We start from the raw sequence: 26,942 nt of genomic DNA on the forward strand, positions 1-26,942 counted from the left end.
ATATAAAAAAACCCACCCTACAATTCTTTTCCCCCCTTCCCCATTACATGGGCCATCACTTTCTACTTCCTTCGAATGAATTAATCACGGGACGGCCACTACCAATCCGCAGTTCTGGAAGAGTGGGCAAGGAATTGGGATGGCGAAGGAGAGGGAAGAGAGGAGGCGGTATGCAATGTAGCATTATAGAATGGGGAATAAACCTCCAGGAAATCTTACCATCACAACAGCTACATAATGCCTATCGTACTCCCAGTATAGAGGCTGGAAAGAGATATCTTTAGTTGATCGGCTGGTTTTAATAATAATAACCCTAGGACTCTTTTTGAGCGAGGGGGGGGGGAGAGAAAACTTGATGAGTAATATTTTTCTGGTGTATAAGACAATCCCCAACTTTTGAGATTTTCAGGGTTTAGAAACTCGTCTTATATGCTGGAAAATACAGTACAAAATATTTGAAAATAGGAACAGCTTGCAGGTGGCTGCTTTAAAACAGTGCTCAGGGACACTCAGAAATGGGATTGAATCTACCAATACTTCATAAAAATTGTTTTCTTTTGCTTTAGTGTTTGCAACTGGCCGGAGATAACTCTAGACCAGTGGTTCTTAACCTTTTTGAATGAATCGCCCCCTTGAGCCAATGAGGAAGTTGTCATCGCCACCCTCCCCCCAACATAACCTCTCAATCACAACATAGGAAATAATTCTTCAATTTATGCAAACACTTTTTTTTTGTTTTCTTTAAAATTGTCATCAGGACATATCGATGCAAATAATTTATTTCCAGTCTTTTTCACATATCTCAACTGTGTGAAAAATTTTGGTGCCACTAGTCACTTTATTCCCAAACTTCGTAATACATGTATTTCATTATTATCTTATTTATTCAAGACACTTAAATGTAATGACCACTGAAAACAAAATTCAATTGTAAGAAAATGAAATGCCCGAAAAGAAAAACAGTTAACATGTAATGATTGAATTACAAATGAAATTTAAGACGCAAAAAGAAATATAAAAAGGGCATAAGAACAAACCGCAATGCAGGAACTAAGAATTTCAAGACAAAAACTCTGAAACTAAATTAAGATTTGAGGAAAGTATAGTCACGCACACTGTAAAAAGGATTTAAAAGACACAAAGAAAATATATGAGTGCACGCTAAAAAAGTACAGTACAAAGAGACACACAAAATGTTTTATAAAGCACAACAAAAATTCAAAAACGAAGCCGAAAACTCAAACTGGAATGTGAAATCCAATGCAAGCAAATACAACGATAAAAGCTCAGACAATTATTAATGAAAAAAATGTATGTACACAAAAAGCAAAAAAAAAAAAAAATCAATGGCTGCCTTGTGCTTGGTGAGCTGATGCCAATTTCTTGATGTCTGGAACCATTTTTGTTAATCACATTCTTAAATCACTATGCTCAGAGATCTTCAACATGTTCCTTGACTTAGAAAGGATCTGTTGGATGGCGCTGAAGCCCCTCTCCACTAAGTAAGTGGAAGGAAAGGCTAAAAGAAGCAACTTAACTTTCTCCCACAATATTGGGTAAGTGTTCCTCATTTTCATCCAAAAAGCTTCGTAGCCGTAACTCTGAAAATGTGACTGGGCTTCACAGTCGTATTTCAGATCTCCAGTGGCTCTTGCAGTTTGGGATGAAGTTGTGCAAAGTCTGCTTGAAAGGATTTAGCACCCAAGTGGGCACTTCCAGATTTATCAGATCATAGAATCTGGTTTCCATATCTTCTTTTAATTACTTCGAGTGGCAGCAAAAAATGTCCAAATCTTCTCCTTGGAGTTCACGTTCATTACCAAGGCTTGGGAATGGATACATCTCCTGGTGACTCATATTGCTTGCAAGGAGGTCCAATCTGGAAATAAATGAGCAGATTACTCCCTTGGCCTTAAGAAAATTGATTTTATCTCCTTGCAGCTTTACGTTCACTTCATTCAGCTTGTCAAAAACATCAGCGAGATAAGCTACATCCAGACATCGAAGTTAAGAGAACTACTTAAGACTTGGTCAATGGATTCAAGAAATTCGACAACTGTTGTCAAAAAGTTCGTGGAATCGCCGCAAACACTTTCCTTTTGAAAGCCATGTTACTTCGGTGTGCAAAAGGAGACGTTCAAACTCGTCATTTTCTTCACAAAACTTGTGAAAAAGTCAATTGTTCAAGGCATTCGACTTAATTTTATTCACAGCATTAATGACGTTTAACATACAGACTCATGCAAACAGCCATTCAAATTTTTTGAGACAAGGTACTGTCTATGAATAACGCAATGGATAGTCATAACTTCAGGCACAATTGATTTTAGATGAGCTTGAGATCTGCAATATCATCCAACCATGGATGCAGCCCCGTCTGTTGCACATGCCATGACATTTGTCAAAGGGATGTTTTTCTCATTAAAAAACTCTTCAACCTTTTTAAATATCGAAGAACCTTTTGTGTTGGTGGCTAAATTTCGAACAAATAACAGTTCTTCCCTGATCTCTTCATTTCCGTTGAAGAAATGGACATAAGCCAATAACAAAGCTTCATTTTCACGAATCGTTGACTCGTCAATATGCATCACGAATTCTGTATTTTTCAAGGTGTCTATAAGCCTTTCTTCCACATCAGCAGCCATTTCATCAATTCTTTTTGATACGGTGTCATTGCTCAAAGGAATCGATTGCATGATAGTGCTTGCGTTGGGCCCCAACATGGTGGTAACAATCTGTTTCACTGCTGGTAAAATCAGCATTTCTCTAATAGTGTGAGGTTTGCCACATTTTGCTATCAACAAAGATACTTCATAGGAACAAATGAGCCCCTTGTCGGCGTTGAGTTTAGACTGCTGGTTTTAACAGAAACAGAAATTAAATAATGCAGAAACAGATATGTACTTCAATATTTTCTTTCTAGATTTGTCACTCTTAACCATCTCCTTTAAATCATATATTTTATTTTAATTAGTGCTGAGAATTATATCACAAAACACAAGAATGTGTGGTTTAGGATAACCCTCTGCTGTTATTTCAGATGTGCAGTTAGTAAGGAGAAGAAGCTGCAAGCTCATGATGTACCTTTAGTATTACTATCTTCACATTAGTAAATTAACTTACAATTTGTAACATACACAATTGCATGTTTTCTTATTGCACTGCATATTGAGTTCCTGGGAAATCAAGATTGATCACAGCACGCCAGCACATCTCTGCAGAAGACAATGTAGTCTTCACAATAAGAGAGAGATATAAAAATTTTGACTTGCATGAAAACAGTGTAATAGTAAGCATTGCTTATGAACTCTCTTGTCTTCAAATAAGTACAGTGAGGGAAAAAATTGTTTGATCCCCTGCTGAATTTGTACGTTTGCCTACTGACAAAGAAATGATCAGTCTATAATTTTAATGGTAGGTTTATTTTAACAGTGAGAGAAAGAATAACAAAAAAAAAATCCAGAAAAAGACATTTCAAAAAAGTTATAAATTGATTTGCATTTTAATGAGTGAAATAAGTATTTGACCCCTTCACAAAACATGACTTAGTGGCAAAACCCTCATTGGCAATCACAGAGGTCAGACGTTTCTTGTAGTTGGCCACCAGGTTTGCATACATCTCAGGAGGGATTTTGTCCTATTCCTCTTTGTAGATCCTCTCCAAGTCATTAAGATTTCGAGGCTGACATTTGGCAGCTCAAACCTTCAGCTCCCTCCACAGATTTTCTATGGGATTAAGGTCTGGAGATTGGCTAAGCCAGACCTGTGCTTCTTCTTGAGCTGCCCCTTTGTTGCCTTGGCCGTGTGTTTTGGGTCATTGCTGGAATACCCATCCACGACCCATTTTCAATGCCTTGGCTGAGAGAAGGAGGTTCTCACTTTGATGGGGTGAAGTTGTCTTTCCCCTTAGCAAAAAAACACCCTCAAAGCATAATGTTTCCACCTCCATGTTTGACGGTGGGGATGGTGTTCTTGGGGTCATAGGCAGCATTCCTCCTCCTCCAAACACAGCGAGTTGATGCCAAAGAGTTCAATTTTGGTCTCATCTGACTAAACACTTTCACCCAGTTCTCTGAATCATTCAGATGTTCATTGGCAAACTTCAGACAGGACTGTACATGTGCTTTCTTGAGCAGGGGGACCTTGTGGGCACTGTAGGATTTCAGTCCTTCACGGCATAGTGGGTTACTAATTATTTTCTTGGCCACTATGGTCCCAGCTGCCTTGAGATCATTGACATGATCCTCCTGTGTAGTTCTGGGCTGAATTCTCACTGTTCTCATGATCACTGAAACTCCACAAGTGAGAACTTGCATGGAGCCCCAGACCGAGGGAGATTGACAGTTATTTTGTGTTTCTTCCATTTGCGAATAATCGCATCAACTGTTGTCACCTTCTCACCAACCTGCTTGGCGATGGTCTTATAGCCCATTCCAGCCTTGTGTAGATCTACAATCTTGTCCCTGACATCCTTGGACAGTTCTTTGGTCTTGGCCATGGTAAAGAGTTTGGAATCTGATTGATTGATTGCTTCTGTGGACAGTTGTCTCTTATACATGTAACAAACTGAGATTAGGAGAACTTCCTATAAGAGAGTGTTCCTAATCTCAGTTTATTACCTGTATAAAAGAAATCAGGGAGCCAGAAGTCTTGCTGGTTGAAAAGGGATCAAATATTTATTTCATTCATTAAAATGCAAATCAATTTATAACTTTTTTGAAATGTGTTTTTTGTGTTGTTATTCTGTTTCTCACTGTTCAAATAAACCTACCATTAAAATTACAGATTGATCAATTCTTTGTCACATACAAAATCAGCAGGGGATCAAATAATTTTTTCCCTTACTGTAGCCACAGAGATACTGTTTCAGCAAGCATAAAGCCAGACCCACAAAAGAAAATAGCCAAGTTAAAAATATTTATTTTGAAGAGATTTTAAAAAAAATAAATTGAAAAGAATTAAAATGAACAGTTACATCAAACTTGTAAAACCCTGACTTTTTTTAAAATGCTGTTTTATTTTGAAAGATTTACTTAAAGATACTTAAAGATAGAGAAAATTGAATAAGAACATACGGTTCCAAAATCTACCACTGTAATAAATTGATCCAGTAACCTACTGCATACTAGATGAAGCCTATGAAGGAAAATCATAAGAGTCCTTGTTTAATTACGTTCAAAATGTAGGAAGTCAGCACACCCCCTCCAGAGAAAAAAAATTACTATGGAACTAAACCTGGAATATATAAGCATTTTTTTTCAATCTGTAATGTGGTCTTTTTAATCTAAATTGTGCATTGGTAATACTGGGCAAAAATGCTGTCAGGATGTTTAAATATTTTAAGCAAATATTAAAGGTAGAGCCTACTGCCCCTGACAAATTGTATACATTAAAATATTAGGCTTTTAAAATTTGGAGCGTCCAGCATTCTCAAGCTACCCAGCTTCTCTTGTCTCCTCATCTGTGGTGTCCCCATTTTGTCTGTTTATCTGTTTCTTTAACAACTGCAATATGCCTTTTCAAAACCCTGCTTGCAAGCTATACACACACACACACACACACACATTCCGCTTCTCCATTTCTTATCCTCTGTTCTCCATGCCTATGTCCGATCAGCAATGCCTCTCCTGGGAGAGTCACCAACAAAGGTGGGAGGGGACCTTGTTCTCATATTTTTCAGCCCTGCACAGATGACTCAGCAACCTTTGGAAACGGAGCACACTGACCCAGATGCTGCCTCCATTCATTTGAGCCATGGAATATGGTTAGAATCCAGCCATCTAATAGGTCATCATGCAACCAGAGTAGAACAGATCTTCCCAAGTCTTACATCACCCAGATGCCTGTGAAAGCTGCAGAGAAAGGAAGGACTCCATTGGCCCCCATGTGAAGCCTCAGAAGACAACTGGAAAGACTATGGGAGGAGGGCGGAAACTCACTGTAAAGTTTTCTTTCTTCCCCTATTTGTACTGCAATAAGCCAGTTGAATGGATTCATGGAGGGATGGCATTTGGAATGGTTGGCACAGCAAGTTCTGAACACCTTGGACTTCTGTCTAGTGGGAGGGAAATTTATCTAGGATTTTTGTATTGCATGTCTTGTAGAAGCACTGAGGCTATCCCCTTCACCTACCTCCATGTAAAGTTCCCCAGGCTGGCTCTTACTCTGTGGCACTAAGGCCTTTGCATGCATACCTTCCTGCACATTCCATGGGTAGGGAACCATGCCCTCTCAGGTGACTTACAATTAATATGCCTCACTGAGGAGGAAGCAGGAAAGAGATCTCCAAATCTAAGCCCTGAATATGTTGTACTGGTGGACCCATAGTGGGAATCCTAGGGCTCACTGTGTGCAATTTAAGAAATATTAATAGCCCAGCTTGCACACTGGCTAACCTCAATTTAACATCATCTGGATGCTCTAAACTAGGCATGTCAAACTGCCGGCCCGTGGGCTGGATGCTTCACACCAAAACCGTTGTGATATGTTGCGCAACATCATGAGTTTGATATGCCTGCTCTAAACTAAGAGCTAAGGCAGGAAAAACGCTTAAAAACGGGTAGCCAGTGGTTATGTACTGAGGCAAAACATGGCTGTGAAGAATTTTGGGCAGGTGCAAACCTGACAAAGCTCACAGGAAGTGGCATCAAACATCTAAAAAGAATTGGTATAGAATATTGGACACTATTTCTTTTCCACCTAACAGAACTTTTGCCCTGACTTTTAGACCTTTATGAGTTGGAAGCTCCCCTTTTGGGAGCCACTGCAGGGATCCTTTTCTGCTACCTCTATCAGTGCCTTCCTTTTTGAATTAACACTTTAAAAGCTTGTTTCCCCACATCCTGGAACCCCCATAGTAACACCCATCAAATCTTCCTGACCAGATCAATTCTTAATCTTGTGCCACCCACACTTATATGGCACAAAGGGGGGATAGTAGGAAGTCAGCAATCAGAGAAGGAAATATTTTGAGGGATATTAAAAAGGCAGAATATTATATTTCCCAAAGGAATAATGGGAGAAAATCTTAAAAGGTAGAAACTTCTCCCTTTCCCCTAAGCAGAAACTCAGCAGGCCAGCTCTTTAGAAATGCAGATTTGATAATTCTATTCAGAAAGTCTGGGCCACCTATTCATAAGCAAAATGCCTTCAGCCATAGCCCCAGAGAAGGTTTGAGCTGATGGGATTAGAAAAACAAAGACTCCAAAGAACATGAACTTTAGGAGGATTAACCCACCACCATTAGAATATCAAAAGGGCACACTGAACCCCAAGTCAAAGTTCATTGCACAGGAACAGGAAGCCTCAAATACAATGCCACAGGAATAGGAACAACTCCAAACACAAAAGCCCAAGAAAGTATAAAAACCCACCACTTCCAGCTCCATTTTGTCAGCTGTCCCAGAACTGCATGCTGTTGCTGTTCTGCTCTTCAATAAAGAACCTTCTTTCCAAACAACGTCCATTTTGTTTATTCCTGGCTTAGACTGGACCTGAAGATTTTTCTTTCAACAAAAATAAAGGGGAACAAAAGATAAGTCATGACTAAACTTCCCCTGATTCTGGACAGAAAATTCAGTATTTCCTATTGTCCTTTTAGGAATCATTGGACTGTTGTAATCTTAAAGGCTGAAGAGACCATTTATATTTATTTTTCTACCATTTATATGTAGAAGTACTCTAGAATATTTTCTTCATAGATGAAAAAATATAGCAAGGACCACCTGTGTGGGCCAGCTAGTAGAAAATAAGAAAATAACATCAGTGAGCCAGCTAAGTAATTTTAGCTCTTCCTTAATGAAATTGTGGGTGTGCATGATGCAGGTTAAAAGGCTATGTAGTAAGACTTCCTTTGTGAAGCACACAAACTATCTTTTTTTTTCTTGTATCTTGATGTTCTGTTTCCCAATTTGAGAAAAATAATAAAATGAGCATGAACCTCCATAACATCACTAAATTTCCATGGGACTTGAGAAGCCAAGTTAATAAACCCTCGGCATGGCTCGTAGTCCAGATGAAACCTTGTTTGGACAGCCATTGGTTTACTCTAAAACTCCAGGACAGGTGATTTTCCAGCAGCAGGAACTGCTACTTTGATTTGCCTCTAGGATTTTGGGACTTCCACCTTCCTGTCAAGTAACATCATTATTTTGCTATGTATAACCTTCTTTTCCACAGCTATAATATCAGACAATGAGGGTATTCACCATTCAACATCCCATTCAGTTTCCCCCCAAACAAAAAGAATTGTTGGTGAACAGAAAGCTGTTTAGTGCATGATGGGGATGCTGCAGAAGAAACCACTCTCATAAAAAGGATCAGTTGTAATTTACATTTGCACACACCCTGCTACGTAATTTATTAATATTAATCTATTAATAAAGATTATGGCAGTTGCCCTAAATCTGCAACATTTTGGATAATTTCACGTAACTGTATGATTTAATATTAAACTTATAAAGGAGGAAATAAATTATTATAGATCATATTTTTGAAACATGTTTCTTAAAGAACCTAGAAGTAGCATTTTAACTTGTGAGTTTTAGTTCGTCTGAATTAGCTCGAATACACCGATTCTACGTAAACATGCACAACAGCGCCGTCAGTAATTAAGCCATCGAGGGACAATTCCAACTTCCCCGCGTCCTTGTAGCATCCTCCTGTTCCTTCTGCGTCAAAATTAACGACTTCTGGGATATGTAGTTTTTGAATTCTCCTGTCTACGCTGCCTTTGCTCAAACAACTACACTTCCCAGCAAGCAGTGGGAATCTGTGAACCGCGAATATACGTCACCTTCTCAAGGAGCCAATCGCGCCGCGGTCGAAGCAAGCGCCGTCAGCCGCCAATGTTGTTTTCGCTGAGTCGAGCTCTGGTGGTGTTGGCGGTGCGGGCGCCATATTGGAAGGGACGAGGCGGTGTTTTTTTTCCCTTTCACCCCACCCAACCCCCCCCTCGCTCGTCGTAGAGACAACGGAGCCGCCTGGGCTCGTGCCTCGCCGCCGCCGCCACCATGCTGTACTTGGAGGACTACCTCGAGAGTGAGTCTCTGCAGTGGGAAAGCGGCGGGGGGCAAGAGGCCCGAGGGGAGGGGGAACGGCGAGAGCGCAGCGTAGGCTCCGCCCACCTTCCTCCCTCTTTCAAGGCGGCTGTTGCATCTAACTGACTCACTCCTTCTCCACCCTCCCTCCCTGCAGTGATCGAACAACTTCCCATGGATCTCCGCGACAGGTTCACCGAGATGCGCGAGATGGACCTGCAGGTGCAGAGTACGTGAGTCAGCACCGCCCACAGTCCGCCTCCCTGGCGCGGCTTCCAACGCAGGCCGGCGAGGGCTTCCAGAGGGAAGGGTGGGAAGAGTTACTTTGCAGCTAGGCGTGCAGCACAGTCGTAGTTATCAGCTGAAGGAAAGTACACGTGCTCTTAGGCTCTGCCCGCCTGAGTCTTGCATTCGTCAGAAATGTAGGATTAGGCAAACAGTACCTTCACCCATAACCGCCTTCGCAACAACACAAAACATAAGTTCAGAAGAATAATTCACTAGTAGGGAGATGAAAATAAGTTAGTAGTGTAGGAAATTGATAAGGATGAAGAAATACGTTTGATTAGATGCATATCTCGCCTGACCTTCAGGAGCATATACATAGCACTTTCTCCCATTTCCCCCCCACAAACCTCTTGAGTTAAGGTGTTCTTTGAGTTTCTCTAGCAGTGGATGGACTTGATGGGTCTTCTGACCAGGTGTTAACACTATGCAGAATCATCTGTAAAATAAAAATTATAATCAACTTCATGCAAAATAAATACAGTAAGCGGAACTCACAAGATTTTTCTGCACATTGTTGATATATACTGTATAGTATATACAACATTTATTTCTGGTGCCTTCTGGAAGAAGTTGAACAGTGACACTATTGATAGTACTGTCCAAAATTTATTACTTTCCCCCAATAATTTATGTAGATTTTTTTCAGCCTGAATGTACATCACTTCCAGTTCTAAATTTCCTTTGAAACTTTTGTTGTGTCTGAAGTATTTAACATTTCTTGTCACACATATCATTTGTCCTAAATATTTCAATTTTCTTTTCTTGATATTATTCACACTTTCCCTATTTTTGGCTATTTGTTGGGAGTTTCACACTAAACCATAAAAAGCCAACTACATTACTCTTAGTGGGTACGCTTTGACTCACTCAAAGTGGTTAATTTATGATTTAGTATATCGTGCAACTCTTCCTAACTGAATCATAATTAAGTCAAACATGAATATGTGTTTTGGAAACTTAAGTTTAATTGAGACTTGCTCACTGTTTATGGTGCATTTGAATTTAATTGCTTAAATATATTCTTGGATATATTAATGCATTTCAGTAGTACTGTCCCAATTATTTTTTCTTCCTTCCTAGTGTTCCCCTGCAAATGCAGACTCAGGTTTTTTTGGATAAACAAAATTTTGATCCATTTGTTGTGACAGGAATTGACTGATCATCTTGTTGTTTGAACTTGATTTTGTGGGCTGAGAGAGAATGACTGGTCCAAAGTCATCCAACTGACTATTATGTCTAAGACAGGAGTCGAATTCATTCTTCTGATTTCTAGCCTCGTGCCTTAACCATTAGTCCAAACTGACTCTTAACTATAGTATTATCCAACAATACCATTGGTCTTATCTATGCCGGGTGCTAGGGGTTACAGCATAGCAACATCTGAAATACCTTAGCTCTGTTATATATAGACAGTTCAGCAGTTAGGAATCTTGAAACTATTTTCTTTGCTGCAGCTTTCATGACAAATGTGTCTGAACTTAAATATGCTGTCTGGAAGTAAACTTAATTTGTTTGTAGTGCTTCATTCAGCTAATATTGTGATCTTATATCTCCTTATTTTGGAATTTCACTGGATTTAGGAAGACTTAATTTTACAAAAATACTATGATTTTGTCATGTGCCCCTTATAATATTAAAGCACTGCCAGTGTGTTTTATCAGTTAAGATATCAAACTGAGGTAGGAAACTCACCTTCAAGCCTATCCTCGGCATAGAAATGCACTTGTGAACTTTGGACAAGTCATGTTCTCAAATCAACTTTTCTGATCTTTTTGATGTGCATTAAAAATAAGGAAAAGTTCTCTTGTTAGCTGTCTTGAGCTCTTGAGATATAAGTCAGACAAATTTCAGTGGACAAATTAAACTATGTTTTATGACCAGTCATTTTCTTAGTGTATTAAAAGTATTTACTTACTAGTGTTATCCTATTTATTACATATTTATCTAGATAAATAAACATATAGAATGTTCTCTGTGTTTAAGATGCAATGGATCAGCTGGAGCAAAGAGTAAATGAATTTTTTATGAATGCAAAGAAAAACAAACAGGAATGGAGAGAAGAACAAATGACTTCAATTAAAAAGGTAAGAATAAGGCAAATGCCTTCTTATAACAAAACTCCAAAGCAGATCCTTGAATTTGTTTTAAATTACTTCTGAGTTTAGATATAAAAAAACTTCACACATAGGATAAAATGCAGAATTCCTTCTGTATAAAACTTATTTTTTTATCACATTTGATTCTCTGTTTAACCGAAAAAAGAACTATAACTTGTGAGTAGTGACAAAGGATTATTTCTACTACTTAGAGAAAGTTATTTTTTATTTTAATTAGACAGGCATTAAAGTACAAGACATATAACAAGAAAAGAATTGATACAGTAATTTTTAGCTGGAAAGGGATCAGTTTTATGCTTGAAATGTTCCTGGAATGTCTCTAGAACAACCTATTTCAGTTTTGAACAGCTTTTTCAGAATTAAAATACTGTAGAATATTTCAGCATTGATGTATTTTTCTACACCTATACAATTTTATATGAGATTTTTAAAATGCAGTGTATTTTCAATATAGATACTAGCTTTCATTTTATTTCCACATATTCAAGGGCACACAATATCTTCCACGCTTGAAAATAGTGGAAAGAGATAGAACTATTTAAAGTTCAACTAACTTCTTCAGATTTGATTTTGATAACTATTTGATTCAGTAAAATGAATAAATACAAAATGAACAAGTTAAATCAAAGGTCTTGGTTATTTCAGTAACATTTTTTCACTATGAACTCTGATTATAGAATTATAAGCAATTATACATTCAACTCAATACCAGAACCAAAGTTAAGTATCTTGTACAAATAGTAACTATTTAACCTCTGCTTGAATATATACAATGAAGGGTATCCTATCATCATCACAGGTAGTGGGTTCCTTTATTAAAGTGATTATCTTGTTAGGAAATTTTATCTAACTTTCAACTTGGGTTTACCTTCCTGAGATTTAAATCTGTTATCACATATCCTGCTAAATGGAAGTTGTGCATAGAAATATTTGAACAATTCCATTATACAACACTGTCTTCAGTAAGAGTTTCTAAAACTAAATATATTCAGCTTCTTCTACCTCTATTACAGGACATCATTTCAAGTTCCTTGATTATCTTTCCCCAAACCTTCCCATAACTCTGAATGTTTATTAAATCATGGTCCCAGAAATACATTTATATTCACTTATTCTCATGGTTGTATGTTGCTAATTCAAAACTCCCTTGAACAGATCATATCCAGCAAGGAAAAATTAAAATAATTAGAACATCGCCTAATAGCATCACCTAATGGAAGCAGATCAATCTTCATTGTTTCCAAATCCTTTGCTGAAGAGCCAGGTCTTTAAAGTTTTTTTAAAAAAACCCAAAGAAGGAGATATTTCACATATCAAAGTGCAAGCTTTTCAAGGCCTGTATGGTGCTACAATCACTGAAAAGCATTTAAACATTTTCTCCCAGCTTTTACTGGATGGGCAGGTCTAAAGATTACCTGTCCTGAGCCCTTATATGGGTTTAAAAGTGATGTCCAACACTTAGATTTGTGCCTGGAAGCAAACAGCCAGTGTAGCTCTTACAGTAATGCTTTCAGATGGACAAATCTAGATACACCCATCTAAGTTTCTGCATGCTGTTCCAGTTGAACATTCTGTGTGTTCTTCAAGGACATCTCCATATAGAGGAAGTTGCACTACACTCATATTAAAATATGCTTTATTTTAATGCATTAATATATATAATTATGCATTGTTAGATAATTTCACCCTAGTTCAATTAGTAATTATTAATGTGTTATTAAATAACAGTTGTGACCAATTTGCTTACATAATATTTCTGATGCAGGATTACTACAAAGCGCTAGAAGATGCAGATGAAAAAGTACAGTTGGCTAATCAAATTTATGATTTAGTAAGTAAAATAGAAAATTTTGAGTTGATTCATATGGTGGTCTTAAATTGATACTTTCTTTCAACATTTGTACATAAATGTAAATGTATAACAATAGAAATAAATATATTTTCATTATCACATGCGGGCCTGTCCTAATTTTTGAACTTACCAGAGCTCCTGCCTAGATTTGTATCATTTGAATTCAGTCAAATTTGTGGTGGTTTTTGTGTTAGCTTCCTTGCTGACTACCTGGTTTGCATGGCCTAACTTAGAGCATATTTTCTAAGAAAAAAGGCCCATTTAATTTCACATTAGCTTTTATCAAGTGATAATTAAATGAAATCTGAGGGTATATAGAGGCTTGTATTAATTTAGCCAGTGGTTTTTCAGCTCAGTTGTCTTAGTTTACACAACGCATCCTGAACTATAAGTCATAAAGGTAAGATTGTCACCCATGTTTCAATGTGGCCCAGCTTGTAAGTTTACAGATGACCTCACATAATGGCAAACAATGAAAAATACGGGTACAGGGAAACAAGATACAACAGAGAGATGAAATGAAATCAAAAGATAAAAGGAAAGTGGTGAAGCAGATACCTTATTGCTGTTTTCTGGAATCTCATCTGGATATAAGCAGAAGCATTATTTCCATTACAAATATCCTCTCCATGGTGAAACATGATTTTTTGATACAGTATTTAAAACAATTAACAAAAACATAAGGGATTCTGTTACGCATGTTTTCTATGGTAACATTTCATTTTCTTATTCAAATACTTTTCTGAAGTCTGAAATGGTAATGCTGGTTGAAAATAAACTCAGTTCTAAAAATCTGTTCTTAAATTAGGTAGACCGTCATTTAAGAAAATTGGACCAGGAGTTAGCTAAATTTAAAATGGAACTTGAAGCAGATAATGCTGGTATTACCGAAATACTGGAAAGACGTAAGTATGTATGATAATCTTTTAGACTTGTGATAGTGCATATAATATCATTCTAGGATGATAAAATTCTAGCTCAACAGTACCAGGCTATTAATAGTGTGCAAAGCATTCAAGATCCAGTTTGAACTTCATGTTCAGAGGTGACATGATTGGATCTGAAATTAAGAATTTAAATTAACATTGCAATTTGCAGTGATTTTACATATGAACTAGATTACATTTTGGATTTGATCCAGTAAAAGAATTATAGGCATGATGAGGCATGAGAATGCTTTATATTTTGAAGAATAGAATGGAAATAGTAGAAAAGATTGATTCTTAAGAGGGTTATTAACCTGTAAAATTTTAACTAGATAGTTTTGAAGGTTTACAGTTAGGAATGTGCTAGTTCTGTAAGATAAAAATCTAGTACAATGAAAAAGACATGTCAACAATCCATGGTATCAGGGTCCTTTTTTACCATATTTAAAGTACCTTGTCAAAACCATATTTGAGATTAAAAGTAGTATTTATTATCCTGATAGGTTCTTTGGAACTGGATACACCCTCACAACCATTGAATAATCATCACGCACATTCTCACACTCCAGTAGAAAGTAAGTTGAATATTTTCCCTTTAATTTGATTTAGTATGAATGTAAAACTAATAAAGGATTATCTACTTTCAAAAGCCAGCTGTCTCCTAAAGCTGCCATTGGAATTTGCACAAATGCTTGAATGCATTCAGTGGATTGAAAATTGATAAAAACAGCATGATAAGGCTAAGCTTTGTATGTTATTAGAAGTAAGTCATTTGCATTTCAATACCTCAGGTTAGACTTTTGGACTGACAGGTTTTTTTATTCTTTATATAGAAAGGAAACATAATCCCTCCTCTCATCATGCAGCAGCAGACCATGTACCTGAAAAGAAGTTTAAATCTGAAGCTCTTCTGTCAACTCTCACTTCAGATGCCTCTAAAGAAAATGCACAAGGTAATTTCTGTTTTAAATGTAAATGAAAATCTAAGCAAACTAAACCATTTTGGGGTCCTATATTCAGAAAAAGTGTTATTTGGAGAAAAAAGCAGATACATTTTTTTTATTATTTAAAAGCGGTTGCCGCAGCATTTGCTGCAAAAAGCTGTATGATAGAACTGGAGCATAAATATTTATTTATTTATTTATTTATGAGACTTATATACCACTTTAAGTGCAAGCACTCTCTAAGCGGTGTACACCAGTAAGCAATGTATATATATATATTTACATTGCCCCCAACAATCTGGGTCCTCATTTTACCTACCCCGGAAGGATGGAAGGCTGAGTCAACCTTGAGAAAATTTTAAAATCATCAGTCAATCATTCAGCAGAATCGGGAGCTGTCTTTATCAAAAAATTTAGGGTCCAGGTTTGAGGATAAAGTCAAGTCTTCTAGGCCTTATTGGAAGGCCAACAGGAACAGAGCCAATCTCATCTCTGGAGAGATAATATTCAAGAGGGTGAGCACCAGAACATAAAAGGCTTCTCTTGGGACCTGCTAGCTGACACTCGTAAGCAGATGAGACCCGGAAGATTCTTCTCCAGCCAGACTACATGGGATAGATAGAAACGTCCAGGAAAACAATGGACCCATAAACAACCAGGTCCTAAACCATGTAGGGCTTTAGAGGTGACTGCCAACATCTTGAATTTTCCCCAGAAGCATATTAATAGCCAATGAACAGGTGTAAATACTTAGTCCTGAATAGCAACCAGATTGAGCAGAAGGTTGCAGCAGCCTATCATTAACAAGGGCAACGGTATATTTGTGACCTAATATTTTCTCTGGTTCACTTCAACATGTTCCTACTCCTTATCTGTTTTTGGAGAGAGGAGTGGAGAAATACAGCCAAGAAAAACTGCCTTCTTATATCTAGAAGAATCTTGTTGACACAGAGAATAATACAGGCTCATGATTTACCTCCTCTTTTTACCCAGCTATTCCTGCTATTTATTTCCTTCCTTCTTTTTCTATACATTCTTTGTTCAACTTCTCATCTTTTTTCATTTCCAACTTTGCCTTGCATATGTGACATCACTGTTAGTCTCTTTCCATGGAAGAGAATTAATCTTTCAAGAAATTTGCTACCTTACTTCCATTTTATATACTTACAATTTGGCAGGAACATATTTCTGACAGTATTTTTTAACAACAAAAGAAACAAAAAACAGATAGAAGGCAAGTTTGGGAAAAGATGCTTTTGATAAAGAGTGATGTTTGTCATAGGCCAGACTGTTTATTTACTTATAGCAGCAAATATTCTGTTAAGGCAGTAAATATTTTCAGTTTTCTTAGTGGTATGTATTTTCATTTAAAAAGGTTACTTATCATTGCATAATTTTAAATTACATACACTTAAAAGTGCATGAGAAGTGATTCAGAGCCAAATAAAATATTGTAACTTTCTGCATTGTCCTAAAAATATACATGTTGTATCTTAATATATGTGTCTCTCATTTTATTTGTGATAGCATCTAATTGAACTAACCAAAGAAAAAGATTAATATTTTATTGTTAATAATTTTATTCTCAAAACATGCACTTTTGAGTATTGTAATATTTACCATACCATTGTATTTTAAAAATAGCCCTACACTTAAATTTGCATACCAAGGAGGGTGTTTTTTAAATCATATCAAATGGTTTATTGAAGCATGAAATAATTCATTTTTTCCATAACTTGGTTACTTTTTAGTCTTTGGGCAAGAGAGCAAACAGAGAAACTGATACAGTACCAAATCTTTCCATATCATTAAATCTATATTTTTCTTTCTTAATTAGCATACTGTCTAAATTTTCTTCATACACAATTGATTTTCAGTTTTCTGACATTTATTTTTTTAGTTTTCATTTTAGACTATATAAATATGTTCCCTTTATTCATCAAGGGTGTCGAAACAGTAATTCATCATCCTCATCCAACAGTGCATATAATGCAAATTCTTCTCAGCCATTGGCATCGTATAACCTGGGCTCATTATCTTCAGGAGCTGGAGCTGGTGCTATTACCATGGCAGCAGCTCAGGCAGTGCAAGCCACAGCACAGGTAAGGTATTCGAAGCATGTTTTAAAATACCTGCCCCAAGCAGGTTGCTAGAGCAACTTTTATTTCATTGGATTTGCCATTGGCACTTTAAAAGGATTGTTTTCAAAGATGGCATATCTGTTGGTTGACATTTCATGGATGTAGGTTTTACAGGAACAGAGAGATTTATATGGGACATTCTGAAAGCTTTTCCCACTAGATTGAATGTTCTGTAATTTTATCTACATGTGCTTGAGACAAGAGCCAGAGGAAAATATCAGTAATTTTCTTGCAATATTTTGGGCATGAAAGATCAAACCTCAGTTTTAATATTTTTAAGGAAGAAAATAAGGTACTTGTTAAACGATTATACACTAAACAAGCTCTAACTGCTGCATAATGCATTTATAGATTAGCTCCAGGTCTACTCATGTTTTAAGGAAAGTAGTGAAAGTCAAGTGTTTCACATTTTATACTCAGTGTATTATAAATGAGGCTAAATTTAAAACCATCCATATAATATTGCTGTTTTTCTTTTAGATGAAAGAAGGAAGACGGACATCAAGCTTAAAGGCGAGCTATGAAGCCTTTAAGAACAATGACTTCCAACTTGCAAGAGAATTTGCATTATCCAGGGACACAGCTGGATATACATCATCTGCTTTGGCATCTACATTATCACAGACGTTGAGTTCATCAACCACAGATTCACGGAGTGGTAGAAAAAGCAAGTATGTTCATTAAAATGATAGCTTCTTTATTTGTTGTAAAAGACGTTCAAAAGTGGATTGCAGTTTCCCATTACCTGGGAAAGAAAAAATTACATGACAAAGATTTAGGGTTTATTGCTTCTGAACTCCACCTCAGTTCCTTATAGCTATTGTCCAGCATTAAAATATTTATTTTTTGCTGTCATATATAGATAGTCCTCAGGTTACAACCCCTTGTTCAGCGACCATTCACATTACAAGAATGCTGCACGTGGGATTCCACAACCATTTCTCAAGACTTTCTGCCATCAGTATCCCTGCAGTCACATGATCACAATCTGGGCTCTCAGATGCCCGGCTTGCAATTACAACATTTCAATGAGCAGTTTGCACAATGGGAAACTGCCAGGGAACTTCACAAGCTTCTCCCATAAATTGCTGTTGCCACTTTTTCTCCCAAGGAGCCTTGCTATGGATCACGAGACCCCAGGGATCTCGTACTCCATAGCACCCCTTCTGCTAGTACTTAGAAGTGCCCACCTATGACTCCTGCCAGGTCACCCACACTCGGTAGTGCCAACCCACAGCTCTTGCCTAGAGGTCTGCTTGCCTAGCCCTCTGGTCTCACGAGGCCCACCCATAATAATCTCTGCAGGCTCCGGATTACAATGGCAACCAGACTGCTGGGATTGCCATCACTAAGTAATCTAGTTATGTGGCATTGCTCTTTATGACCACAACCACATCGCTTATAACCACATCGCTTAGCAAAGGAAATTACAGTCCCAGTTGCCACTGTAACCAAGGTCCATCTGTAAATCTTTTACTGTATAGGTAATCTTTGACTTAACAACCACAATTGAGTCCAAAAGTTCTGTTGCTAACGAAACATCTGTTAAGTGAATTTTGCCCCATTTTAATGACCTTTCTTGCCACTGTTGTTAAGCGAATCACTGTAGTTGTTAAAGTTAGTCACATGGTTGTTAAGTGAATCTTGCTTCCCCGTTGATTGCTGGTCAGACAGTTGCAAAACGTGATCACATGACCCCATGACACTGCAACCATCATAAATATGAGTTGCCAAGCATCTGAATTTTGATCATGTGACCATGGGGATGCTGCAATGGTCATAAATGTGAAAAACAGTCATAAGTCCCTTTTTCAGTGCCGTTGTAACTTCGAACAGTCACTAAATGAACTGTTGTAAGTTGAGGACTACTTGTAGTTGTGTTCCCTCTGTTAAATCTTTCCAAGATCATCTTTAGCCATTATTCTCTTTATTAGCAGCAGCAGTAATAATAAAGAGGAACTTTTCTTTTGCTGTTTTTCTGGACAATCTCCAACTTCCCAAGACTGAAAATGTATATTAAGCTGCAAGTTGCTAAAGCAAGAGTGAAGCAAGCTCAGCATGCTAAACTCCTTTTTGCAGCAGTCTGCACAGAATTCATGTCATTCTCAGGAGATAGTTCATAGTGCTTTCTGCTCCTACCACCATTCTTAGGATATGGCCTGTCAGGAAAACTTCATGAGGTGCCTCTGAGTAGGAATGTAATGAGGTAGATTACAGGTCTGTAAATACAATCTTCATGCCAAAACTTTTTAGGAACTGTTATTCATTTTGCCACCAGATGGAGTGCAACGACTATAGTAATTTTCATCTTTTTTTTGGGCAGTATGAGCTTGCTGTCTTAGTCCAGCTCATCACCTTAAGGCGCAGACGCAATTAAGTTATCAAATTTCTTTGCCTTTTTATTTCTGTGTTGTTCAGTATGCAGACTTTCCTTCAGGAATAATTCAAGAGTTATAGTTGCTGAAGATTTTTAAAATATACTATTTGCACTGTTACTTAACAATAAAAAGATGAATTACTACAGTCAAGTCAAGAAAATGCATTCTTTTGAGTCTGCAGAAAGTTTTCTCCCATGCTGAAAGAACTCTATATTCATAGAAAAGGCCTCTAACAAAAGAATACTCATTGAATTATAATTAGTTCCTAAATTCCATTGTATGCCATTTGTGATACATTGCCATCGTTACAAAAATCTCTGAAGACAAATATAAAGAAGAATGACCCACCCCCACAATCTTAACTGGACCTCAATATTCCCCTTATGAAGAAAATGTAGATCATTTTATTCAGATGTTATGCATAGTCCCCAGACAGAAAATTCAGGCTTTTTATAAGTGAAGGGAAAAAGTATTTGTTACATACTGGTCTGTCTTAGAAATCATTTTAAAATTGTATTTAAAAACTGTGTCACAGTTTTTTAAAATCGTTTTGTTTTCAGAATGTCCCTTGCCATGGAAAATAGATTGGTGAAAATAGTCTGTTTATGTTAATTTTTTAGAAACAATAACAAATCTTCAAGTCAGCAGTCGTCCTCATCTTCTTCATCTTCTTCCTTGTCATCATGTTCCTCATCCTCTGCACTAGCCCAAGAACTCTCCCAGCAAACAGCAGCCATTCCCGAGTCTGAATCTAATACCCAGGTTGATTGGACCTATGATCCAAATGAGCCACGTTACTGCATTTGTAATCAGGTATATTCTGTCAGAGAAAGAACATTGTTTCTGATAGATTGCCTAGTTTATTGATCATGGCTGATTTACTGAGAGGAGACAGACCTAATAATATGTAATTATGTATCAGAAATTGTTAATATTTAAATTATAACATCATTTAAAATTAAAAATTACAATGAATTGTCTATAAAACTAGATGACTAGCAGTTTGTTGATATATGCAGAATATAGTGCATCTTTGAATCAAATCTTTAAAAATGTCTGCATAGTGTCAGAGAAATATAAATAAATCTGCTTCCAGTGTCCAATTTTTATGCTGATCCTCATGATCAATCAGCCCATTTTTAATCATTTTTGGAGATGCAGAATTAATAGAATTTAATAAAGAAACATACATACCATTTTATGCAATAACATCCAAAAAATTCTTTTTATATGAAATGTTACACATTTCCTCTGGATGTAAAATCTTGTCAGAGTTTTGCAAATTTAAATTACATAACTATTAACACAAAAAAAAATTAATTTGGCTGTAGGCTTCCAGACTAAGAAAACAGAGAGAGAGAGAAAATGTAACACAGAAAAATATGAATAAATAAATGGATTTTCAAATATACCGTATATGCCGGCGTACAAGGCGACCCGGCGTATAAGACCCCCGTCTTTATCGCCGAGCCGCATTCCTAGAACGTCGTCTTATACGCCGGAAACTACCAATATTTCCGGCCTATAAGACGACTCGGCATATAAGACGACCCCCGTCTTTGGCGCTGATTTCAGCGCTCGTGGAAGTCGCCTTATATGCCGGCATTTACGGTAGCTAAAAATATATAAGAATAAATTTATGTAGAATGGGTAGTCTCAGTTTCTGCAAACAAAATTCTTAAATTTATTTTATTTTGATTATAATATTTCTATAACTGACTCTATGGACTCCCAGCATTTTGAGATTTGCAGTAATAGTATTATACAGATATAATAACAAAATACCCTTAAATGTTTAAAATATTATATTTTTAGTGTAAATGAAAATTATATCATTGATGATAGTACTACAGAACTGATTCGGTGACTAGATTGAGAAACTTTAACTTTGATTTTAATGTTATTATTTAATATTACTGTTGCTTCCTCTGTTTTGTTTATTTTTAATGAAGGTCTTTCTTGCTGATTGGATTTCAGATTAGATCTTAGAAGTGTTCTCTGTTGAAAAATAAACTTGAAATAAAGCTATTAAATATAAAATCTAACGATGCTAATCTCACATAAGGCACCTATATTCAGATAATCATACAAATCGGCTGTTTCAGATTTGTATTTGAAAATTCAAATGAACATTCTACTTAATATATAAGGTTGATATTCTAAATAAACCGCTTTACAAATAGTAAATATGTGAAAAGAAAGTTACCTGTGTTTATATGTTGGAGCTGATAGTAATGGAAAAATATAAATGTTTTCCACAAACTGGTATAGCCATGTTTCTAAACAAGCAGTTAATCAAAGTGACTCCCAAACAAATTTAAAATATTATTGATCAAAAAAAAAAAATTCAATAACTGTTGGATATTTCTTTGGGAATTTTTGGAAGTCATTTCCAATCTAAAAGTTCCAATAATAGCAAAGTGAGCATATAGTATGACTATTCTTTTAGCATATTAAAAGTTTGAGTTGTCAATCTCAATTTCTCCTAGTAACTTCTTTGATATGAAGTGTTTTCTGATCACATAAAATCTAATAATGTTCAAATAATATGTACTGATTCTTCATAGGTCTCATACGGTGAAATGGTGGGCTGTGATAATCAAGATGTAAGTATGGAAAATTAAATGAAACTAGGAATAATACCTTGATTTTTTTTTTAGTTTTCTAAAAACCATGTTAAACAGATAATCAGATCTAATGCCTGGGGTAGAACACACACAAACACAATATATGCATATATGTGCATGTCAGCATTCAATTCCTTTTCACTGCTTCTAATAATGCACTTGAGGAAAGAGTTGAATATACAGTTAGAAGTGCTTCAGATTGTGGGACTTGAGTGTATTAGAAATGTGACTAAGTATTTTAAACCCTAGACTTACTTTTAGATTTTGTTTGATGGTGTTGGGGAAAAATAGTAGAACTCTTGAGAATTTAAAGATGATTTTACACATACAGAGCTGTTTGAATAAGCACATAGTAGTTGTCTCAGTAATATTGATGGCCAAGAAATAGATCTTCTGAAATGAAACTTATCGGCTTCCTAAAGAGATCTGATATTTTTCTTTTATGAATATCTATGAATCCATTGCATCTTTTTTTAGCATCGGTATTTCAGAATATTGTGTTTTCTCTTTTACGTGTCTTACAGTGTCCTATAGAGTGGTTCCATTATGGCTGTGTTGGATTGACAGAAGCACCAAAAGGAAAATGGTACTGTCCACAGTGTACTGCTGCAATGAAAAGAAGAGGCAATAGGCATAAATAAATGCTGCATTATTTTCACTCCAGTTAACATATTCCTTTTGGGAGGTGTATTAGGAGGAAATGCTTCTTTGCAGCTAGTCAAAGAAGGATTGATAAAGCTGTCAAAATATTGACTTCTTAATTTTGCTAGCTGTGTTTTAATATTGTACTTAAATTATTTATGCACTACTGCTGTGCTATAAATATTTTTCCAGTTAGCCATGGATTGTTCCAGTGGCAAACGTATGCAGACATTTGTACTCTGACCATTTTCTCTAAGCAATGGGCATTCTATGATAACTTGGTCTTCAGATAATTCCAGCAAAAGGACATTTTGAATCATTTTATATTCAGCTGACATTCTGCTGCATGTTCTGTGCTCAAGAACTGTTATATGGAATTTATGTATATAAGTGGTAAAGGAAGTCAGGCTGTCAGAAGAATGGATTTTTTTCAAATGCCTTTAGAGCTTGCTCTCTTGTTGAAATGGAAATCAACAGGATAAAGAAGATGGTTTTTGTATCCACACACTGGGCTAATATCCTCTGGAGTACTTGGAACATAGCAACAGACTCTTGTACACTTTAAAAAAAAAACCACTACTCTTTATATGTTTGGGTCCATTCAGGGCATAGTCATTAAAAATGGTGTTAAAGTGATAAACCTTTTATACCAAATGTGTTTATTTTTTGTGCAAGTGATCCTTTAAATTGAAACTGTATTAGGTGTTCAGATTTAAAAAAAATCAAATGCTAGTATTAATGCTTTGCATACTGTATCAAAGAAAGACAGTACAACATTTCATAAAAGCTTTCATAATATGCAGTCTAACTGGAGGATTTTAAATAGTTTTTATTTTTTTTAATAAAATACATAAATAAAAGGTTTCCATCTCCAACATACTAAGTAATATGCCTACTGTGTAGTGGGTGGTACTTTTTAAACTATTTCCTTATTTATAATGTTAAATAATACTGGTTTTAAGCAAAAAAAATATTTCAATACTGGAAATTAATGTTTATATTACATCTAGGAAATGCACATTGATGCATAAAATTGTATACTTCAAAGTTGTGTGGAATTAAGGTCAGTCGGCTGGTAAGACATGGCAAGAAATAGTGAATTGGATCCCAACTTTGTTGCTATCATAAGGAAATTACATTAGTGGAGGACAGAGTGCTTTGTTTGTTTTCCAGTTTCTTCTGCCACTTCTAATGCCATCTCCAACACTCCTCTATCCTCAGCAATTCAGAGCATTTTTTTTAGATGATATTGTTGAGAAAAAATAGAATGTGATTCTTCCCTTAGATCATACAATATCCATAGAAGACATGATGAATGTCCTAAATTTGGGTGAAAAAGTTCAACCTGCTGGAATGTGGCCTTCAGCAAATAAAACATCAAATTGAAAGCTTGGGAAAAGTGGGCATTTCTCCTGTATCTATGTTATAAGACTCCTCAAATCATCTTTCTCAAGTTCAACCTCGAGACGGAAGAGAAAGACTCAGGCAGATAGAACTTTAGCCAGAAATCATGGTCATTATGGTTTATAGGCTTTAAGGGTAATAAGGATTAGATTTAAGGAAAATCAGCTTATTTACACTTTTGAAATAATTTTTTTTAGTTACTGCTCAACATTTGCAAAAAACATTTACCTCTCACGCCCACTCTCAGTCTGCACTACAGTTTCATGATCCATCTTGCATGGGATGGCACTGCATGAAGCAGAATGCCTTCTAGCTTAAGCTCAGTCTATTGCCTTGCAACAGTTGTTAGAGTATCTTCTGAAAAGTAATATCAAACCACTTTATTATTGTGCAGCAGGTGGAAGCCAAAATTGGATTTAGTCTGTAGCAAATGACTCTTATATTTTCCTTACAAGTAACATTCAAACATAGTTACAATTACATTGGAGGTTGGAAAATTACAGGTCTTATTCTAGGGATAAGCAATTCGGGGCTCTATATATTGGATTCAAACTTACACCAGTTATGGATAAAGGTGAGTAATGAGGCTTTATTTTCAGGAATTGGAAGTGTTTACCTTAATACATTAGGGTATTTCATGTCAAATTAAATCAGTGTATTTTAAGACTCCATAAGGCTTTTATTTTTCCATTTTGTGTATATATTCATCTGTATTGTTACTGTTTGCTGTAGACATAATCTAGCAGCTTTTCTAGAATTAAATGTAAAATATAATAGGTTCTTTTCTAGTAATTATTGCTGAAGATAGATCAACATATAGTAATTGAAAAAAAAAAGTTTTGTGGATTTAGGTCCATAGTTTTATGTTTTATGTTTCTTATTTTTTGTAAGCCACATGTCTGCCCATTCCTCTCTAAATGAAATATAGTTGTTTTTTTATATAGCGCGGACAACACTTATAATAATTGCATCTTCTAGTAACTGAGATGCTGGAAGCAATCTATGTATATCCAAGTATATTTTAACCCATTTCAGTCATACCAACAGGCTGTTTTTCAAAGACTAAACAATTTCAACTTTGAATAAAACTTGCTCAATCCCAGTTTAGCAATAAAGCATAGGAATACAGGTACAGTTTACAAATTACAGTTTAGCAATAAAGCATAGGAATACAGGTAATTCCCGAGTTATGAGTGTTCCCTTAGCAATAAGCACCCCCTAGTGTTTATGAAAAAGTCCCTAAGCCTGTGGATACCTTACAAAGATCAAGAGAGCCTTTGCTTTCTTGGCTGTTTCACTGCTTCCTTTGGTGTGTTTACAGAGAACGGAGACGTAAAGTAAAGTGAGATCAGTGGCACAAGATTTCATGCTACTGATCTCATTTGATATCACGGTAGTTTAGGCCTCTGTTGTCTTCAACAAAGAACGGAACAGAAGCTGAGGGAGAATTGACCTCTGGAGGCTTGCAAAAGCCTCCCCTGGCCTCCTCTCTGGGCCTTGGAGGCCTGGAGGACGCCTCAGGCCCAGAATGAAGTTGAAGCATCCCCTGGCGTCCTTACCAGGTGATAGCGGCTTGGGAAAGGCCTCCGACACCTGGATCGGGCCTCCAGAGCCCCACTGAAGTGTTCCCTAGTGTCATTTCCTGGTGGCAGCAGCCCAGAAAAGGCCCGTCACCCAAAAATAACATTGGGGGACATTCCAGCGAGGCTCCGGAGGCCCAATCAGGGTGTCGGAAACCTTTTCTGGGCTACTGCTGCCTGGAAAGGACACCAGGAGTCGCTTCAGCAGGCCTCTGGAGGCCCATTCTGAGCCTCTGAGGCCTCCAAGGCCCAGAACAGAGGCCATGAGCTTCCAGAGGTCTGTTCTGGGCCTCCTAGGCCTTTCCCTGCTCTTGCTGGGAGCAGAGAAAGAAATGGAGGCTGAAGAGGAGACAGGTCTTCACAAGGTAAGTGACCTGGCGCAGAAGGAGGGGGGGAGCAAATGTGGGCCTCCAGGGGAGGGAACACGAGGTGTTTCAGTAGGTCAGGGGAGGCCTTGGGTGGTCTGAAGATGGCCTGTTCCATAACTAGCCCCACCCATGGCCTTCTTCACCCTGAGACACCTCATGTTCACTTAACCAGCCACACATTCACCCACACATTAAATTAGTGAATGTGTGGGCGAAAGCTGAGAGTGAATTGCATTCAAGGTACGAGATTCATGTCTATGAATCCTCGAGTTATGAATGGAATGGGCAGGCTCCAATACATTCGTAACTTGAGGACTACCTGTAATTTCCTATAAAAGTTTCCCACCACCTATTTAAGCAAGATGTGGCTAGAATTTCCACTGCAGCCACTAGAGGCTCCTCTTGGCTGCTGTGAAGTCCAATATTGTGATCAGAAGGAAATTTGATTTCTGATTCTCTGCATCCTTATATACATCAACACCACTAATGACTCAGAGATGTTTGATACTCTGGCATATACAACGATTGTACTGTACCTATTTCTGCAGAGAATCTTAACTACTTAATATGTGGATAAAATCATTGTTAGCAGTGATGAGGCATGAACAGAAGATATAACAATAGTTTTATAAACAAA

General features: G+C 36.8%; 2 protein-coding genes across 3 annotated transcripts; one reads left to right on the forward strand and one right to left on the reverse strand.

Moving 5' to 3' along the window:
• Nucleotides 1–1,103: 1,103 nt before the first annotated feature.
• On the reverse strand, nt 1,104–8,986 carry LOC120308226 (protein ZBED8-like). The gene is made up of 2 exons (XM_039343977.1): nt 7,374–8,986; nt 1,104–2,855 (listed from the first exon to the last, which is right to left on the reverse strand). Exons 1-2 carry the CDS (start codon nt 7,464–7,466, stop codon nt 2,352–2,354), a joined length of 597 nt encoding a protein of 198 aa, XP_039199911.1. The 5' UTR covers nt 7,467–8,986; the 3' UTR covers nt 1,104–2,351.
• On the forward strand, nt 8,961–23,830 carry ING3 (inhibitor of growth family member 3). 2 transcript variants are annotated; one of them, XM_039343975.1, is made up of 12 exons: nt 8,961–9,039; nt 9,196–9,267; nt 11,310–11,410; nt 13,209–13,274; nt 14,104–14,200; nt 14,725–14,796; nt 15,055–15,174; nt 17,110–17,267; nt 17,787–17,977; nt 20,305–20,497; nt 22,252–22,290; nt 22,836–23,830. In XM_039343975.1, exons 1-12 carry the CDS (start codon nt 9,012–9,014, stop codon nt 22,950–22,952), a joined length of 1,254 nt encoding a protein of 417 aa, XP_039199909.1. In that variant the 5' UTR covers nt 8,961–9,011; the 3' UTR covers nt 22,953–23,830. The 2 variants fall into 2 exon arrangements, with proteins under 2 accessions (XP_039199909.1, XP_039199910.1); XM_039343976.1 differs by having other exon boundaries at nt 8,986–9,039; nt 9,196–9,271.
• Nucleotides 23,831–26,942: the final 3,112 nt, after the last annotated feature.

This window comes from Crotalus tigris, unplaced genomic scaffold (genome assembly GCF_016545835.1).
Source record: "Crotalus tigris isolate CLP2741 ecotype Arizona unplaced genomic scaffold, ASM1654583v1 scf7180000017883.2314494, whole genome shotgun sequence".
Lineage (NCBI taxonomy): Eukaryota > Metazoa > Chordata > Lepidosauria > Squamata > Viperidae > Crotalus > Crotalus tigris.